This window comes from Macrobrachium rosenbergii, chromosome 51 (genome assembly GCF_040412425.1).
Source record: "Macrobrachium rosenbergii isolate ZJJX-2024 chromosome 51, ASM4041242v1, whole genome shotgun sequence".
NCBI lineage: Eukaryota > Metazoa > Arthropoda > Malacostraca > Decapoda > Palaemonidae > Macrobrachium > Macrobrachium rosenbergii.
The window spans coordinates 928,050-948,421 of record NC_089791.1 but is presented as its reverse complement, the minus strand read 5'-3'; the positions used below and the strand labels follow the sequence as shown (position 1 = coordinate 948,421).

The 20,372-nt window shown below is 46.7% G+C and overlaps 2 protein-coding genes across 2 annotated transcripts; both read right to left on the bottom strand.

Moving 5' to 3' along the window:
* Nucleotides 1-1,804: 1,804 nt before the first annotated feature.
* Nucleotides 1,805-2,500, bottom strand: LOC136833522 (uncharacterized). The gene has a single exon (XM_067095750.1). The coding sequence runs from the start codon at nucleotides 2,498-2,500 to the stop codon at nucleotides 1,805-1,807; it is 696 nt and encodes a 231-aa protein (XP_066951851.1).
* A 26-nt stretch (nucleotides 2,501-2,526) lies between these two features.
* On the bottom strand, nucleotides 2,527-3,744 carry LOC136833521 (uncharacterized). Its single transcript, XM_067095749.1, has one exon. The coding sequence runs from the start codon at nucleotides 3,742-3,744 to the stop codon at nucleotides 2,527-2,529; it is 1,218 nt and encodes a 405-aa protein (XP_066951850.1).
* Between the last annotated feature and the right edge of the window lie 16,628 nt (nucleotides 3,745-20,372).

The window sequence follows — 20,372 nt, the reverse complement described above, 5'->3', positions numbered from 1 at the left end:
ACAGATGAAGTGCAGTGTGTTCACACTTGTGGCTGTAGATAACATTGACCATGACCCAAAAGCAACAACAGCAAGAACATCATTCCATGGGACAAGTATTTCTCTGTTTCAGAGTATTGCAAGAGGAGAGCCTCAAGCAGAACTGGCTGTAAAGAAGAAGATCAAAAAGATTCTTGAGCTCCCAGAAAGCTTCATGAAAGCAAAACCAGCTTTTCTGGAGAAGTGCCCTATACCTCCTTCGAGTGGCATTCCCACCCTACCTGCAGCACCGAATCTAAAACTTGAGTACGACTGGTTGCGGTCAGTAGCTCTTACAGAAGTCTGTGACAGTATCATTAAAGTCACAAGGTCAGCACACAGTGCTTAACAAGTGAAAGACCTGCAGTTTGACATGGATATGTCTGCCCTTATGCCCTTACTAAGAAACCATTCTAACGAGTTGTCAACTATCAAGCATGCCATGGACAAAGTCAAAGACGTCATACATCACTTAAATCCAAGTCAGAGTCCAGTTCTGGCTGTAATTCAGCCACTGTTTGCACTGGCCAAGCAGATTCAATGGAAGTGGCCACATAGGTAAGGCAGTTTTGTCATACTATTGGGCTCACTGCACATTGAAATGGCTGCTTTTAAGAGTAGCTGGTGGTTTGCACAAAGGCAGTGAGTGGACAACAGCGATTGAAGAAGCTAGCATTGCAACCTCTGGCACAGCTGAGTCTTTCTTGTCTGCTGCTAGTGTAACAAAAACAAGAAGAGTACATCAGGTAACAGCCTGCAGCTTGTATCAGCTAAAGAAAAGGGTATATGAGGCAATCGATAAGTCTAGGAACTTTGATGATTGGTGTGCCAAATGAGAAGCTCAGGAACCCCAGTTCTTGTACTGGAAATGGTGCTCAGACTGGAAGCAATCATCCTTGGGCTTATCAGATCCATCAGGATGGGAGATTTCACAAACTATGTTGTCTCACTGAATGCCTTGATGCTGTATTTCTTTGCCAATGACAGCACCCATTATGCAAGATGGCTGTCTGTGCACATTAATGATATGCTGAAGCTGCCTGAGGCCAATCCATCTGTCAATGAAAAGTTTGCAGCAGGAAAGTTTGTGATCCACAAGACGTAAAGACCGTTCTCTGCCATTGGAGTGTGTATGGATCGGGTAGATACAAAGTCACCAAGTGCCACATGAATACTTTATTGAGTAACATTCAGCCTGTAAACAAGTTTCCAAATTAAAACAAACCCCCAAATTGTTAAACAGACACTCAAAATGTAATTCTAATAAAATATGCAAAACAACACAGCAATATTCGTAAAATCAAATATAAAATGTAAGCAGTCTATTGTACACAACACAGCAATAACACTAACTCCATTACAAATACAAACGTACAGGATATCCCACTATAACATTTCCAAATCCATCATAAATATAAGTACATATGATTAATCAATACAGCAACTTACACCTTGCTTAACCGGTGCAATGCTGGCCATACACCTCTGCCAGTACACTCTGGACGTATTACCTCTCCAAATAAATAAAAACAGAAATCAGCCTACATTTGCACACCCGGCTAGGAGGCCAACCGACACCTGTCAACACACACACAGAAATGACGGCCGGCAGCCGCCTCGCCAACCTCCTGATTCCCCAACAAAACACCATCACCTTGCGCAATAACTTGTTTCTAATATTATTCATAATTTGTTTAACATTAATTTTCTGTATTATATAATGTTACAAACAAAATATACAATTATAAATAATTATGATTACATCATACACTCCCCCCACCATAACTCAACATTCACCACGCTCTTCAACAGGAAGTAAAACTATCAGTCTATGAGCGGACCATTTAATTAACATATCGGTTTGACCTTTGTACTGTGGACCTGGTTTATGCACTTTATACCTCAAGGTTACATCTCGTACCTGACCATCACTTCCAGGTACAGCTACGGCAACTTCGGCCATTTTCCATGCACCCTTTACAATATTGTTTTCCTGTATAAGTACAATATCACCTGGTCTTAAATTCCTACGCTGAGTATGCCATTTTTGCCTAACTAAAAGTGAAGAAAAATAATCTCGATGCCACCTCTTCCAAAAAGAATTTATGATCTGCATAAACTGAAAACTTTGCCTTGGATTATTACTTTCATCCCATAATCCACTTGGGACTCTGACACCTGTATGACCTAAGAGCAAGTCATTAGGGCAAAGATAAATGCCCAAACTGGGATCAAACCCTGGTTTGAGACCAATTGGACGGCTATTCATTAAATTAGCAATCTCAAACATACAAGTCTGAAGCTCACTCCATGAAAGAATATTAGTACCAACAGACATCATAATACATCTCTTTACAGACTTTATCAGAGATTCGCTGCACCCATTCTCCCATGGAGCATCTGCAGACTTGTTGAATGTCCAACTCATTCCGAAAACACTACCAAACTCTGAAATTTGTGTCATATTCCAGTTCCTGGCCATAGTTCGCAATTCTTTGTTAGCTGCTACTAACTGTGTGCCTCCATCTGAATGCATACGCTTTGAAATCCTCTTATGGAGACAAACCTACGTAATGTCATTAAAAAATTCTCTGTATCATAACCCTCTGCTAAATCTAAATACACAGCTCTACTCACCATACAATTAAAGATTATCCCATAAACCTTTTTTCTAGTGCGCCTCTTGACTGTGTCTTTCACAATAAATGGTCCAAACAAATCAATAGCTGTATTAAAAAAGGGTGGGGCAGGTTGAAGTCTCTCAGATGGACACTGACCCATGCATTGCTCTTCAGTCTTCTTAGCCAATTTACGACAAATGACACACCGAGCCTTCACTGACTTTATAAGTTTCCTGGCTCCAGGCACCCAAAACTTGGATTGCAATTTGGCTAAGGTTACCTCTACACCAGCATGATCTATCTCATGGATGTGTTTAACATACAATCTTGTGAATGAATGCCTCACAGGTAACAATACGAATGTACTCCTGTTCCAATTATCCTTCAGCCATACTGAAATCCTTTGACTAACACATATTAAACCTTCCTCATTCATCACAGCTCCAAGTCTCTCATATCTCTTTTCCCAGTCATCAGCTATAGTCTTCTGGACCCACCCTACCCATATATCCTCTGCTACTTTCAAATCATCTGAGTGAGGAACTAAAAAGACACCTTTAAATGACCTCAACCTAACTGCCTTCAAAACTCTAGCAGTCACTCTTAAAAGCTTACTGTAACTACCATATCTATTTACATCAATTATAACAGTATTATCCCTACATAGATTATTTACAATTTTGACTGGAGCAATATCTGGTAGTTCGAGATCATTTGACTGACTGATGGGCCATTCACTAACAGGGAAACACATAAATGGGGGTCCATTCTGCCATGAAGAATCAGAATCTAAAAGCATAGGGTGTGTAGGCCTTGTAGTTAAGTCTGCTGGATTATTTCCTGAGGATGTCCAAAACCATTCAACAGATTTTGATTTAGTTTGAATTTCTGCTACTCTAGTAGCGACAAAAATATTAAAACTGCTTGACTTATTACAAATTTGTGCTCTGACAATAGATGAATCAATAATATGTATGACTGACTCAAGTTCAACGTCTATTTCCTTCTCAATCACAGTCCTCAACCGGCAGGCCAACACAGCCCCACACAACTCTAACCGTGGGATGGTGAGTTGTTGAGTAGGGGCATTCCTATTCTTTGCCATCAAGAGTTTACTTACAAAGGGTCCCTCCCTCACTTTCCACCTCAAGTACGCACAGGCTCCATAAGCTAACTTACTTTCATCTGCAAAAATTACTAGATCAGGCTTACCAACGGCATCTTTAGCTTCACACATCTATGGAACGTCAAGGTTTCTAACTCATACATTTCTTTAAATAACTTTCTCCATCTTTCATACATATACTGTGGCACTGCTTCATCCCAATCTAATCTTCGCTCATTTTCACTGATGGTGGTTAGTAAATCGCGCATAAGCAACTTTGCTTTCAAGGTGAATGGCACAATGAACCCAAGGGGATCATACACCGAAGCAGTTTGACTGAGTACCATCCTTCGATTTAACGTATTCGGGAGTTTCTCATCGATTTCTGATTTCTTTATGGGTGGCTCCATTCGAATATTTTTTACTTTCTTAGAGAAATTTATCTTTATCACATAGAGAAACAGGTCCTCCTTAGGATTCCAGTTCAACCCCAGTACCTTTTCCTTATCAGTTTTCAAGATGTTAAGAAAATTATCTTCTGGACTCTCACCTGACATAACCCACTGCTTGATCTGAAATCCTCCCCAAGATAATATTGCATTAGCTTCTACAATACTTCTCTTAGCCCTTTCAACCGTCGATACACTTGACAGTATATCATCAACATACGAGTTGCGATTGATCATCTCTGCAGTTAGGGGAAAGGATTCATCCATCTCGGTGGTTTTACGTAAGGCCATCATTGCTATTATGCCACTAGGTCTATCACCAAAGGTCACAGTAGTAAGCACATAGTGATCTGGCTCTCTGTCAGTCTCTAAGTCCCGCCACAAAAACCTATGAGTATGTTGATCAAGTTCTGAAATTCGTACAGAGTTGTACATTTTCTTAATATCTGCTACGATGGCCACAGCATGCTGCCTAAAACGTATCAGTATAGCAATCATGTTGTTTAGCACATCAGGGCCCTTTGCAAAGTAATCATTAAGTACGTGACCAAGGTAAGAGGAAGAAGAGTTGAACACAATTCTCAAAGGGGTAGAAACAGAGTCTGGCTTGTGGATTTCATGGTGGGGCAAGTAGTGAACGGGTCCATTATAATTACTTATCTCATCTATGTTCAATTTTCTAGCAACTCCCCTATGAACCATATCTAAAATCTGATCATTATATTTTTTAGAGTAATCGCTTCCGAGCTTTATTAACCTCCGTTCAGTAGATTTTAGTCTTCCATATGCAAGGGAAACATTATTAGGGAGCTTGTTAGGATCCCTAATCCATGGATAGCTTGCAATCCAATACCCATTTATTGAATCATAATCAAGTCCTTCTTCTATCTGTTTTAAATTCCATTTCCTCCTTCAAGCTATGTTCCTCACTCAATGAACACTTCCCACATTTACAACCACTACATTTAGGTATACATGAAGTTCCAAAATTTTCAACTGAAAAAAAATCTTCTAACTGTTTTGAGAAGTTCTCACTGTATCGTGGTATGATGTCATTGACCTCAGTAGCTACAGTCATGTGGCTAATCCTTACCGTTAAGACACTATTGGTACCCATATTCTTATTCATAACTGGATATGAACCTCTTACACACATTCCAAAATTGTTTTGCATTAGCTGTAAGTTATCAATGGTTCTAACCACTTGAGGTATCATGCTACTGTGATCCACGCCAATTAACAAATATACCTTGCCTGTTGGCCGACAAATTTTCCACTCCTCTACACCAAACAATTTAGCTATCAATGTGGTGTCAAATTCTGCAATGTCAGATGTAATTTCATTGATACCACAGCTTCCCATAGCATTTTGGATTGTTCAGGGTTTCAGTACTTGGATAATAAATCTAAATATGAGCTGTTAAAAAGCAATAGAGTATGCTTTATCTGCTTACGAAAGGGACATGTCAGTAGTGACTGTTTGAACAGAGAGTTATGTCATGTTAAAGATCAAAATAATGAAGTATGCGGCAGACCTCACCACCCTATTCTCCATTCTTTGTTTGTACAAAATTATTTCACCAGTCGAGTACAGGGATCAAATAACTTATTGTCGAGGGAGGGAGTATTGTTGATGATTGGACATATGCAGAGTAAAGGGCAAAATTGTGGGATCAAGGTTCAAATTTAACCATGATTACGCATCGGATGGCAAACAAGTTGGGTTTGAGAGGTAAAGATATAAGTCTCACTGTAACTATAAGTTGCGAATAGCACTGAGCTGTCAAACAGCTCAGAGGCGCCGAGTTCTCTTCAGATAGCGCTGCAGCACTCTAACAGGACACAGTAGCATCTCGTCTGGTTCATTACCTACAAAGTCCTCTAGGGAGGGGATCGTGAAGGACTCGAACCTTGCGTCAGGGACCGAAGGGTTCTGAGTCTTCGCTATGAAATCCGGGACGAAATCGAGTGTAACTGATCCCCATCCCCTCGAGTGTTTAACATCGAAGGAAAGTCCGTGAAGCTCGCCAACTCTATTCGCCGATGCCAGGGCTAGCAAGAAGACGGTCTTGAGGGTCAGAGCCCTGTCTGACGACTCTCGTAAAGGCTCGTACTGTGCACGAGTCAGGCTCCTTAGGACGAGAGTCACATCTCACGCAGGGGGCCTGAGATCCCTGGGTGGGCAAGACTGTTCGAAGCTTCTCATGAGTAGAGAAATCTCGAAGGAGGAGGAGATGTCTACTCCTTTCAGCCGTAAGACTAGGCCGAGTGCGGCACTGTAGCCTTTCACAGCTGAAACGGAGAGAAGCTTCTCTCGGCGAAGGAAGACGAGGAAGTCTGCGACCTACTGAACAGTAGCTCCGACCAGAGAGATACCCCTTCGACGACACCAACCACAGAAGATGGACCACTTTCCCTGGTATACTGCTGCTGCGGATCTTCTGGGGTATCCTGCCATCTCTGTTGCTGCACGGCGCGAAAAGCCTCTCGCTCGCAAGAGATGGTGGATAACCTCCAGCCGTGAAGACACAGGGAATGCACTGCCAGGTGGAACTGCTCTGCGTGAGGTTGACGCAGGAGGTTGGGCCAGGGGGGAATTTCTCTCGGCGCCTCGGAGAGGAGAGCTAGCAGGTCCAGGTACCAAACGGCCTGGGGCCATTTGGGTGCCACCAGAGTCATTCTAAGATTCGGGGTGATCATCACTCAGCTGATCACTCGGCGAATCAGACAGAACGGGGGAAAGGCGTATGCGTCGAGATTGTCCCACGGGTGTTGGAACGCGTCCTCCTCAGCGGCCCATGGGTCCGGCACGACAGAACAGAAGACCTGGAGCTTTCTGTTGTGCCAGATGGCGAACAGATCGATGGCTGGACGCCCCCACAGGTCGAACAGCCTTTCCGCTACTTCCTGATGGAGGGACCATTCAGTCCCTACCACCTGGCTCTGGTGGCTGAGCTTGTCTGCCACGACATTCCTCTTGCCTGGAATGTTCCTGGCTGACAGCTCTACCAAGTGAGCCACGGCCCACTCGTGCACCTGCATCGTCAACTGATGAAGCTGGTGGGACACCAGTCCCCCCTGCTTGTTGACGTATGCCACTACCGTGGTATTGTCGCTCATCAGTACCACGGAGTGTCCCATCACTCGATCCCGGAACTCTTGGAGGGCCAGGAAGGCTGCCTTGAGTTCTAGGATGTTGATGTGAAGGTGCTCATCGTCTCGGTGCCACACTCCCGAAGTCAGCAACTCCTCCAGGTGTGCGCCCCATCCCTCGGTCGATGCGTCCGAAAACAGAAGCATGTCCGGAGGGGGAATATGCAGGGATACTCCTATCAAAAGGTTCCTGTCGTCTAACCACCAGCGAAGGTCCTTCCTCACCTCCTCAGAAAGAGGGATACGGAAGGACTGGGGGTCTTGGGACTGGGACCAATACTCCTTCAGTCTCCACTGGAGAGACCGCAGGTGAAGACGCCCGTGAGGTACTAGCTTCTCCAAAGACAACAGGTGACCGATGACGACTTGCATTTGCCGAGCTGGCTGCTCCTGCCGTGACAGGAGCAGCTGTGCTGCCTGCCTGAACTTGCTGATATGAGAGTCCGAGGGAAAGACTTTCACTGCCACCGTATCTATCAGCATGCCCAGGTACTTTATCCTCTGCTTAGGGGTGAGATCTGACTTCTCCAGATTTACCATGATCCCTAGATCTCGGCAAAACTCGAGGAGCCGATCCCTGTCCTGTAGCAACTGCGAGCGAGAGCTCGCCAGGACTAGCCAGTCGTCGAGATACCTCAGAAGACGTCCCTTCCCCGAGGTCATTGTGCTGACAAATCAGCGCGAAAACCTCCGCAAAAGTCCTCTGTATTTCGGGGGTGTCCGCATCCTGGGGCAGAGGACCCTCGAATCCTTCTAGAGTACGGTCTCCCCGAACTACTCTCCCTGCAGGAGGGAGAACCTCGGCAGACCCCCGTGGACCTTCCTGAACTACGTGGGCGTAGGACCTGGTCGAGCTGAGAACCGAGCCAGGTTCGTACCCCCACGCAGTAGAACTCTGAGGAGAACACTCCCCAGAGTTCCTCCTCTCTGACTCGTGCCCCCTTGGAAGAAACCGAAGGGGCGGAGGGGACAGGCGAGGAAGATCGGGCGCTCCCACTGGCTTTACTGGTAGAACCAGCAAAGGCAGTGGGCCGAAGTGGTCACCAATCCGCGGTGATGACAAGCCCCCGGGTTGAGGAGACTGCTTTCGCCCAGGTGAAGCAATCTCCCGAGGAGAGCGGAGCGGCTCGCGAGAGCTGAGCCGCACACTCACCTCCCCCGAGCCAGGCTGGCCGCGCGGACGTGGCCGGGGACTGGGAGGAGTCGAGCGAGCGGCTGACTGGCACGAGCTTCCGCTGTCCTCTGGACGTGCCCCAGTCTTCTTCGAGGCCGGAGCCTCTCGGGAAGACTGAGCAGGGGACTTCTTCCCCACCTCTCCTTGCGTTCGGCCCTGCGGTGCTGAAGCACTATCCTGGGAACCTGACTTGGCACCTGAAGGAGTGCCAGCAGGAAGAGACGGAGCACCTGCATGCCCTGGCTCTTTCTCTCGCCCCACACCCTGGTCTGTACAGCGAGAAGTTTCTCCCGTAACAGACTGGGGTACCCGGGTCTCCTTGGGGACCCAGGTACTCGGAGAAACTCACGAACGAGTGTCTGACGCGGACTCGCTGGCCTTTGATGTAGGAAGTTTCTTAGGCGCAGCTGGGGGAGTGCAGGCCTTGGTCTGCACGCCCTTGGCTCCCGGTGCCACTGGCCCGGAGGCCAGGGCAGCGATTGCCTGATCCGAGGATCGGGAAGAGCCGACGAGAGATCCCACTGCCTTCCCTGTGGAAGGAGGCAGACCCTTAGAAGCCTCAGTGTGAGGCTTCTTAGGGGAGGAGAGGCAGGCTTCTTCTTCTTTGGCTGCGAAGCCTCGGAAGGAGAAGCGGAAGAAGCAGCAGACGAAGACGATGATGATGACGAAGACGAAGATGGAGACGACGAGACCTCCCTAGACCTCTTCTTCTTCTTCTTCACCATCTGCTTCAGGAACGTCGTCAAGTCCCTAAGCCAGGAAAGTGAGGCTGCAGACTCAGGAACAGCAGGAGGGGCTGCAGCAGAAGGCACATCCCAGGCAGAGACTGCGGAGCTCGAGCCAGCATTTGCCTGGGTGGAGACAGCCGCGCGTCGGCCGGGAACAAAAGTGGGCGGGGCCGGGAATGCAGGCGCCGCCCCTCCCGCGTGGATATTCAAGTCAGGCCGCGCCAGGGTCGATGGGATGGGGACTGGAACAGACGAAGGGCAGGGCTGGAAAGTCAGACGAGGAACAAAAGTCGTGGACAAGCCAGGGTCAGCAACGGGGGCAGCGACAGTCACATATGGGTATGGTAACACTATGGTGGGAATGCTCTAATTATTATTACAGAACTACTTTAATTTGAGCTCGGAACAAGTCATGAGGGCAAATGTGTGCGCTAGGCTGTGGGAAACAAAGGGGCTTTGTTTTAGGAGAATGAAAAGTTGGAAATACTGAAAATGGAGAGAAATTCACGAGAAGAGAAAGATTACTGGCTGTCAATTGCTACTTCAGATGTACCTTATTGCATCTGTGCATGGAGCATGCTTCAAAAGATGAATTTCGGCCAAAAAAGTTTTGACACCTCGCCAGCGTAATAGACAGAAAGACCGCACTAACTGTGTGTGTCCGTGGTCTTGCCTCGAGTGTGTGTGTCCTGTCAGGGCGTGATGCGTCTCCCATTTGGTTTCAAGCGTTGGGGCTCCAGCACATTGGTCGATCTGGAAGGGCAATAACAGCCAGAAAAAGGTTGAAGGGGAATAGATCTTATAGCTAAGGCTACTAGGGTCAGCATAGCAGCCCAATTACAGTCCTGACTAGTCCTTCTGTTCCTTACAGCTTTCTGCCCCCTAAAAATTACACGATGCAGGGGCTAAGATGTCGGCATGGTCCCCCCAAAATCAGCAGGCGACATGGGGGATAGGATGCCTTGTTAAAACTTGGTTGGTTTGGAAGCAAAGATGATATCTTCATAATCAGATGGTTTTTATTCACTGTAAGAATGTACAGTACAAGGTTTACATGACGACAGAAGAAGCAGTGTACTGTCAATATGATACAGCCAAATACTTTTGAAAAAGATAATACACGAATGAATTGCACTACTCCTTTAAAGAAACCCAATAAAAATATTACAGACCTGCAAATTAGGCATAAAGGAAAATGCAATTTTGCAACATCAACATCCATGGCAACATCTAGTGTTTATGACAACACTAGGCTCACAAAGAAAATGAAAAGCATACTCAAGGTGGACTAAAATAAACTGAACACCAACACTCCTTCTCAAACTGAGCGTGTTTTTCAAAACTAACACACACCCAACATTGACCTGAGTCTAACAAATCTTTCTGTAGGCAAACCTTTTGTGAAAATATCAGCTAACATGTCAGAGGTAGGACAGTACTGTACTTCAGTTTGATCAGAAGCAACTAGATCATGAACATAATGATATTTTATACTTATATGTTTAGTCTTTGGATGGTCCTTGGGATTCTTAGCAAGGCATATTGCAGACTGATTATCTTCATATATTAACATAGGACCTCCATTACCAAAATGCAATTCTTTAAAAAGTGACTTTAGCCAAACTGCCTCTTGAGCAGCACTAGACAGAGCAACATATTCTGCCTCAGCAGTTGACAATACAACACATGACTGTTTATTTGTACACCATGATATTAAGCCACTGCTAAGTGCGAAACAATATCCTGATGTAGATTTGCGATCATTTTTATCTCCAGCCCAATCTGCATCTGAGTAGCCTACCCAACACAAGAACATGAATTCTGTGTAGAATACACAATACCTAAATCACACGTGCCCCGTAAATAACGAAAAATTCTTTTTACAGCAGACCAATGATAATTGTTGGATTGGTACAGAATTTGGCAACATTACATACAGCAAATGTTATATCAGGTCTAGTTCTAGTAGACAAATAAAGTAAACTACCAACAGCAGACTGATAAATTTCACTACTTAACAAATCTGATTCCTCTGTAGCCTTCTCAAGGGTACGATTAACTTCAACAGGAGTAGACACAGGTTTTGACTTGTCTAAACCAAACCTCTTAAGTAATGTTTCGGTGTAAGCAGATTGATTAATACAAATCTTATCACTATCTTGAAACACTTTAACACCAAGAAAATAATGCAACTTACCCAAATATTTCATTTTGTACTTGTTACTTAATGCTGCTTTAATTTCTGTTAAACAATCCAGATTCACAAACAATTATGATATCATCAACATACCCAGCAACAATGAATTCCAACATTTTGGAGCCTGCTGAAGACCATAGACTGCCTTATCTAATTTACAGACAAAATTTTCCTTCCCTTTTTCAATAAAACCCTCAGGTTGAGTCATACAATTTTTCTGAAAATTTGCCATCCAAAAATGCCGATGACACATCCATGTGGTGAATATGAAGGTTATGCTGAGCTGCCAGAGCCAACAATGCACGGACAGACTCATACCTTACCACTGCACTGGACTAAATGTTCCATCATAGTCAATCCCAATTTTCTGAGAAAAACCTTGTGCCACTAATCTGGCCTTGTAAGAGCACACAGTTCCATCTGCATCTACTTTCTTCTTAAAGATCCAGTTACAATTAATGGGTTTATGTTCTAATGGAGATTCAACTAAGGACCACATATTATTCTCGTAGATAGAGTCCATCTCATTTTGCATAGCTCTTCTCCATTTTTCAGCTTCTGGACCACAAAGAGCTTCTTCGACGGTTGAAGGTTCATCCAGTTCTCCTATACATGAATTAACCCATTCTCCTAATCTGACAGGAGGTTCCCTTTCTCTAGCTGAACGTCGAACATTTATTTCTGGATCAGCAGACTCATCAATATCACTCTCAGGTGATGCTTGAAATTCAATGTACTTTGGACTACATGGTGAATCCTCACATGGAGACTCCTCAAAAATTACAGACGTAGATTCATCAAAAATAACATCTCTGTTATGAAAAATCCTTTTTGTGTCAAGGTTGTAAAGATGATAGCCTTTGGTTGTAGAACCATAACCAAGCAAAATGCACTTCCTTGATTTAAAATCTAATTTCGCTCTTTCATCCTTTGGAATATGGACATGAGATATACAGCCAAAGGTACGGAAATGTTTTACATTAGGCTTCCGTCCATTCAGTGCTTCATATGGTGTCTTCTCTTTCAAGACAGAATTAGGACTTCTATGACGCACATACATACAGCTGCAAAAGTTGCAACACAGCTTCAGCCCCAAAAGATCTTAGTTCTGCAACCCCATTTTGTTCAAGAGTCTTGGGAATTGTCTTTTCATGACGAATACCTTCATCTTGCAGATATCCTTCAAACTCAACAGATGTACAGTATACTCTCCACCATTGTCTGTGCAAAAAAATCTTAATTTTCTTCTCATACTGGTTTTCAACAAGAGTTTTCCAACTCTTAAAAACACTAAAAACATCCCTTTACTCTTCAAAATATACACCCAAACATACCTTGAGGCATCATCTATAAAAGTAACAGAATAATTTCCACCACCCACAGAACCTGGGTTTATCTTACCACAGACATCACTGTGAATTAAATCTAAAACCTTATATTCTTTTCTAACCTCTCCAGTAGGAAATGAGGATCTATGAATTTTACCATCTGAACGATTTTCACAGACATATGAGTCATAGGTAATTTTGCAATCAATGCCACTAACCACATTTTTGGAAATCAACTTTCTCACATTATTCATTCCAAGATGACAAAATCGTCTGTGCCACAAGATTTCATCTGAATATACATTTGAACAATGAGCAGCTGCCTTTTGGAAACAATCACGCTTATATAATTTTCTTAACTTTTTCCCCACAGCTAGCAACTAATTTTTCTTACTGAAAATCTTGCATGAATGTTCATAAAATTGTGTCACCTTACCTCCTAATGTAACCTGAGCAATAGAAATCAAGTTATAAGCTAAATTTGGCACATACAAAAGTTTTTCAAGTATATGGTTTTCTACCTTATTGTTAGGTAAATTAACTTGCAAAGACACAGAGCCTTCACCAACAGCTGTGAGTGGTCTCCCATCACCCACTTCAACTTTAACAAGTGTTCTTAGATTTACAAAATTAGAAAAGAAAGACTTATCATTACACATATGCTGAGTAGCACCTGAATCAAGTACCCAAGAGTCATTACATGTATCACTAGTAGATAAAACACTTACAAATAAAGTAACCTTATCATCACTACCTTGCCCTTTGGCAATTAGGCTTTGTTTAACCTTATGACCTTGACTCTTTTTATTATTCTCTTTCCTTTTCTTGCACCTTTCAATAAAAATGTAACAATTTTTCTTTACATGACCTGTCTTGTTGCATTCAAAACACTTAACACTTTTCTTCCGTTTATCAAGTAAAGACTTAATTTCACTTTCCTGCATAGGTTTAAGCCTATCACCTTTAATTTTATATTCTTCATGCAGCAACCTCTCAGTGACCGATTCCCATGAAGGAACTTTTTCCATAGCTTCCAGAGCTGTCACTAAAGTTGAATAATCATGTGGAAGTGAAACTAATAAATTTATTACCCTGTCTTCATCTTCTATTGGATCACCAATAACTGCTAATTCTTCAAAAATTTCTGCAAAAGTTTTAAGATGCCCTTGTAAATCATCACCAGGCTTCAGCTTCAGACTGTATAATTTTCTTTTTAACCTGAATTTATTGGCCCATGACTTTTTTTGAAATGTATCCTGCAGTTTCTGCCATGCCACTTTTGGATCTTTAGGATCACCTATTAAGTAAAGAAGTCTAGGCTCTACCGCTAACACAACTGTAGCTAAAGCTCTGTCTTTTCTTAACTCAAACTTCCGCATCTATTGCAGAAGGAGCTTCTTCTGTCCCTTCCACACTTCTGAACAAATCATCTTTTAACAAATGCATTTTTACCTGCACTTTCCACGTAGCATAATTCTTCTCTTTTAACGGTACTAAGGTTATCTTACCGGGCTCCATGGCTGGGTATCTTCTCTTGACAACTCACCAAAATGACAGTAATCCAACAACGACGACAGTCGATGATGACAGGACTCCACTGACATCCACAGATGACGACAGCACACCAAAAATGACAGTAACCCATCAACGATTCTTTGTGGCATACAACTCTGTCCCTGCTAATAAGGTTCTGCATTAATCCAGCCTATCACTATAGTACATTCACATCAGCCATGCATTTGGTGCCTAGCGCTGTCCCTAACAACGCTCCTGATTGGCTAGTGGTCAGCCAATCACAGCGCTGGAAAATGGCCAGCCTGCAGTCTCTCTCAAAGCTCCGGAGAGTAAAGATCTCCGCTCCGAGACCTGAGGAACATGTCTTTCAAAAGTTATAACTTTCATTAAACCTGTTTTACCCAAAGAATAGTAGTGTTTCCCAATTTCATCACTAAACATGTCAAGCCAATGGTTGAAGAATTATAATGATATATGAATTATTTACTTCAATAAACTTAATGGTAAGATATTTGATAGTGGAATAAACAAGAAATTTTTAAAGATAAAATGTATTCTTTCATTCCTTACATGGCATCGCAGTGCATTCATCATTTATCGTCTTGTCTCATAAAATTTCGTAGCTTAAATGTCATGGATGGCAATGCTACCTAAAAAGTATGGGTAGGGCTATCAATCAATATGAAAATAACAAGAAAGCGATTAAGAATATTAAAATGTACGGGGATGCACGCAGACTATAGCATATATCCCGGGCAACCAGCCAGCTCTTTACACATTCCTTAGGCCTACTTCTAAAGGAATCTTGCTTTCGCTTGTTATTTGGGGCCATACTTGAATGACGCTTATATGTCAGATCCTGCATTCAAGTTCAATAAACGAGCCTAGGATTATGTAATGAATCGTCTATGGCTGTCCGAATAAAGAGGTAACCTCTCTACACGGGTACGACCAGCTGCACTTGACTGTAAGCCTACGGTAGCACCCTATCAGGGGCCACGATATGGAAAACAATTAAAATGAGTAATTATAGACTACATACATACGTAGATACATAGAAAAGTATGGTATGTGTATGGAACCTTTTTTGTAGGGGAGCGAGGAGGCTCACAATATTAGAAGTGTAGCTAATTGCAGATGGCCATGGACGAGTCATTACATAACCCTGTAAGAGGTGCAAAAAAACGAGCAGGTAAAAGAGAACTGCTAATTTATTCATGATACAAGCAGTTTATATAGCGGCAGACTGGCGTCGAGCCATGGAATACAATGGGAGCCTCAGTGACCTGAGGTCGATAATAAATAACTATAAAAACGGCGATCGAGTACACTTTACAATGTGAAAATAGACAGAAGTGAAATTGGATACAATCTTGATGCCTGTGAAAGAAGAAATGCAAGATACACAATTGACAACAGGTGAACAAAATACATACATAGTTTAAATGATTGAAATCGTGTGACCTGGCACGTTAGGAGTGACTAATTGTACAGGCGAAGAAAATGGGACGCCAACATAGAAAACTTGCTCAGCGGAGACTTAGCGAATGACATGTCCGATGGAGACTCCACTGACGGCTCTGTAGGTGGCTTTACAAATACTCCCCCCCCAAGACGTGGGACACGTCTGATCAGTCTGCGTATCTGCTCGGGCGCTGAAGGGTGCCACGGCTGCGGGAGAGCAATTGGAGAGCACCCTGTGCGTGAGGCTACCTGACTGTGGGTGAGGGCAGCCTTTTTCTGGGGCGGCCGCGCGCCCGCTGCTTGCGGGGCACCGGTTGTGGCGGAGGGTGGCTGGGCAGGGGGTGCGCTGCGGTGATGTCTGCGTCGTCCTCCAGGAGGGTGGGCTTTACCCGGTCTATCGAAACCCAATCGTTCCTCTCGGGAAGTGCAAGCAGGAACGCCTTGTTGTTCCGCTCCAGCACGCGGGAGGGACCCCTGTAGGGCCTGGTCAGTGGCGGGCGGACGGGGTCATTCCTGATGAAGACGTGAGTGGTGGATGCCAGCCCTGGCCGTGTAAAAGTGGTCGACCTGTTGGTGTATGTACGCTTTCAGGGGGCGAACTTGGCGACCACATCGCTGAGCCTCTGCACTGACGGGTTGTGGCGATCTTCTGTCACAAGTTTGCCTGGGACCACGAGGGACTCGCCATAGGTTTTCTCAGCTGCGGCCCTGGGAGCGGTTCTCAAACCGAGGAGGACCCATGGCAGCTGATATTTCCAATCCTCGGCGGTGCAGCGGGCCATGAGAGACGCCTTCAGGGACCTGTGAAACCGCTCGACCAGGCCATTGGCCGTCGGGTTGTAAGCCGTGGTGGTGTGGTGCGTTGTTCCCAGCAGCCGAGCCAGGTTGTGATGTGGTCTGGGATGCCGAAACGGCTGACCCAGCTGGAAAGCAGGGCCTCGGCACAAGCGCTGGCAGTGGCTTCAGGCCACCGCGTTGAGCGATCTACCACCGTCAGGAGATATCTGGACCCGCCTGATGGGGGAAGGGGCCCGACGACGTTGATGTGGATGTGGCCGAAGCGCCGCTCTGGCTGCAGGAACTAGCCTACCTCGGACTGTGTATGACGTCCCATCTTGCTGGTTTGGCTGCAGGCACTGTTTCACCCAGGACTTGGCATCTTTCTGCACTCCGTGCCAGACGAACTTCTTTGACAGCAGCTTGGCCGTTGTCCTGCCAGAGGGATGTGAGAGGCCATGAATGATGTTGAATACCTGGCGGCGGCGGGAGGTTGGAACCAAGGGGTGGGGCTGGCCAGTACTGATGTCGCAGATGAGACTTGGGCCCTCGGGGGTGAGGGACACACCCCTCCACTTGAGGGACGTGATGGCGGTGCGGTAGGCTGGGGTTTCTGGGTCCGCAACCTGTTCCCTGGCGAGGTCTTCGTAGTTTACCATGAGCTGCACCGCGTTCATCTCGACTCTGGAGAGGGCGTCTGCCACAGGATTTTTCTTGCCGGGGAGGTACCTGATGGAGCAGGTGAATTCAGCGATGGCTGAGAGGTGTCGCTGCTGCCTGGAAGACCATGCGTCCCCCTGCTTGGTGAAGGCGTGAACCAACGGCTGGTGGTCCGTGAAGACTGTGAAGGGTGTCCACTCCAGGAGGAACTTGAAGTGCCGGACTGCGCGGTACATTGCGCAGAGTTCCCTGTCAAAGGTGCTGTAGCGGGCCTCTGCGGGGTTGAACTTCTTGCTAAAGAAGGTGATGGGCGGGGGAACGCTGTTGATGACCTGCTCTAGGGCAGCACCACAGGCGACGTTGCTGGCGTCTGTTGTCAGCTGGAGGATCCTGGTGTGCCAAGGCGATTGCCTTGGCGAGGGCAGCCTTTCGGCAGGGAGAATGCCTGCTGCCGGCTGGGTCCCCACGACAGGGACTTTGGTTGGCCTTTGAGAACTTCCGTCAGGGGGGGCCGTGGTGTGCGCGATCCCGGGGATGAACCGCCTGTAGTAGTTCACCATACCAAGGAACTCTTGAACGGCCTTGACGGAGGTGGGGGTGGGGAATCTGGTGATGGCTGCGACCTTGGATGTGAGCGGGTGGACACCTGCCGGGGATACCTCGTGGCCTAGGAAGTCGGTTTTCTGGACGCCGAAGGTGCATTTGTCGAAATGCACGACGAGGCCGTTCTCCTGCAGGTGCTGCAGGACTGCCTGGATGTGCTTCTGGTGCTCGCTGTGGGACCTGGAAAACATTAGGATATCATCTACGTAGCAGACGCAGAGCTTCAGGTCCTCGAGGATGCTGTCCATGAGTCGCTGGAAGGTTGCCCTGGCATTCCTCAGGCCAAAGGTGGAGAAGGCGAACATGTAGGACCCGAAAGGCGTGATGATGGCGGTCTTTGGTATATCCTCTGGTGCGACAGGTACCTGAAAATATGATTTTAGAAGGTCTAGTTTAGTGAATATTTTGGCCCCGTGGAAGGAGGCTGTGAGGTCCTGCATGTTCGGCAGGGGCTAGTGGTCGGGCTCCGTTGCGATGTTAAGACACCTGTAGTCGCCGCAGGGTCTCCAGGAGCCGTCTGGTTTCTGCACCGTGTGGAGGGGGGAGGCCCATGGACTGGAGGCCTTTTTGCAGATTCCCATTCGCTCCATTTCTGCGAATGCATTTTTGGCCTCCTGAAGGCGCTGTTGGGGAAGCCTCCGGAACTTCGCATGTGTTGGGGGCTCTTGGTTATTATGTGATGGTATATGCCATGTTTGGCTCGGGCCCTGGGGACTTGTCGGAGCTCGGGCCTGAACATGTCCGGAAACTCTGTTAGCAGCTGTGCATATTGGTTGGGGGCAACAGAGCAGATGGTGGGCGCCTTGGGTCCCGCTGCCAACGGGAGGGACCGGCAGGAGTCGGTGAAGAGGAGGCGCTTCCGCCCGACGTCAACTGCCAGCCCGAAGTGCACAAGGAAATCAGCAACCAGGAGCGGGGTCCCTACGTCCGCGATGACGAAGTCCCAGGAATAACTCCGGCTAAGGATGGAGATCGACAGGGGCCTGGTGCCGTAGGAGAGGATGGGGGATCCATTGGCGGCTGTCAGGAGGGCAGTCGGATCCGGTTCCTGCTTGAGGTCCTCCTTGGATGCTGGGAAGATCGATCTCATGGCCCCCGTGTCAACCAGCATCATCCTGCCGGAGATGGTGTCACGGACGTAGAAGCCTAGTGATTCTGGGCCTCTGGGATTTTCGGCTGCCATGGCGGTCTGTCCTGCTGGCCGTCGCCTCCCCAGTTTTTTGAACGGGCAAATGAACAGGGCAGCAGGCAGTTCCGGGCATCTTTGCCAAACCACTTGTGGTAGTGGCACAGGCCTGGGGAACTCCATTTGTTGTGGGGCAGTGGTCGCCTCCTGGTGATGACGTTGACTTCCTTCTCCGTGGCTTCTTCCTGCTGGATGGCGTTCACTGGGAGTGTGGGCTCTGTTAACTGCTTCGTTGCCCTCACGCAGTCCGTCAGGTGCTGCGCCGTTTGGATGAGGGTGTCGAGGGGCATGATGTAGGGGTGAGGAATCTGGGTGTGGACCTCCGGGAGCAGCTGGCGAAGGTAGATCTCCCGTGATAGGCTTAATTCCTGCTGCTTTTTGCTGCCGTTGAAGTCTGGGAGTGAGAGCAGGTCCTTGATCATGCCCCATGATTCCACTGCGTTCAGATCATGCCGTGGGTTGACGGCAAGGTTGATGGCGTGGGCGTCCCGCTCGTCGATTGGAAGGGAGCATGTCTCGAGGAGGGCCTTCATCAGGATGTGGTATGTGAGGGGGCTTGCGGCAGACACTCACAGGACGAGTTTTTTATATACTTCCCCTGGCAGGGCGTTAAGGACTGTCAGCCTGCAGCACTTCATCGGTAAGGTCCGCTATCCTGAACTGGCTCTCAACCCTGTACAGCCACGTCGTTGGGTTCCCCTGTGTGAGCTTTATGGACAGGGTGGCCCGTGACTGCGTTGCTGGACCAGGGAGTGTGTGGGGCGCGGGGATGGGTGTGGAGGAGCTTGAGAGCCTTGGCGCGGGGGCGGGCGCGGGTGAGATGGGAGGAAGGTAGACCTCTGAGTCTGCGAGGTTCGCGGTTAACTGTACAAGGGAGGGGATGTCCTCGTCCATGCTCGCTCCTTGCCCTCTTACTGGAGTGGGGTAATCGCGTCAAAACGCACTTGGAAGCGCGTCGTGTGAGTCCATTAATGATGCTGGTGATTTTGCCGACGAGAGTCAGCACGCCCAAACGCTGGTTACAGCGCTGTTTTTAGTCCGCTAAGGGCGTGAGTGAGTACCTGGAGCCAAGACTGAGTCGCCATATGGGTCCGCTAATGGCTCCAGGACTACTCGGGGGTCACCACTGTAAGAGGTGCAAAAAAACGAGCAAGTAAAAGAGAACTGCTAATTTATTCATGATCCAGGCGGTTTATATAGCGGCAGACTGGCGTCGAGCCGTGGAATACAATGGGAGCCTCAGTTACCTGAAGTCGATAATAAATAACAATAAAAACAGCGATCGAGTACACTTTACAATGTGAAAATAGACAGAAGTGAAATTGGATACAATCTTGATGCCTGTGAAAGAAGAAATGCAAGATACACAATTGACAACAGGTGAACAAAATACA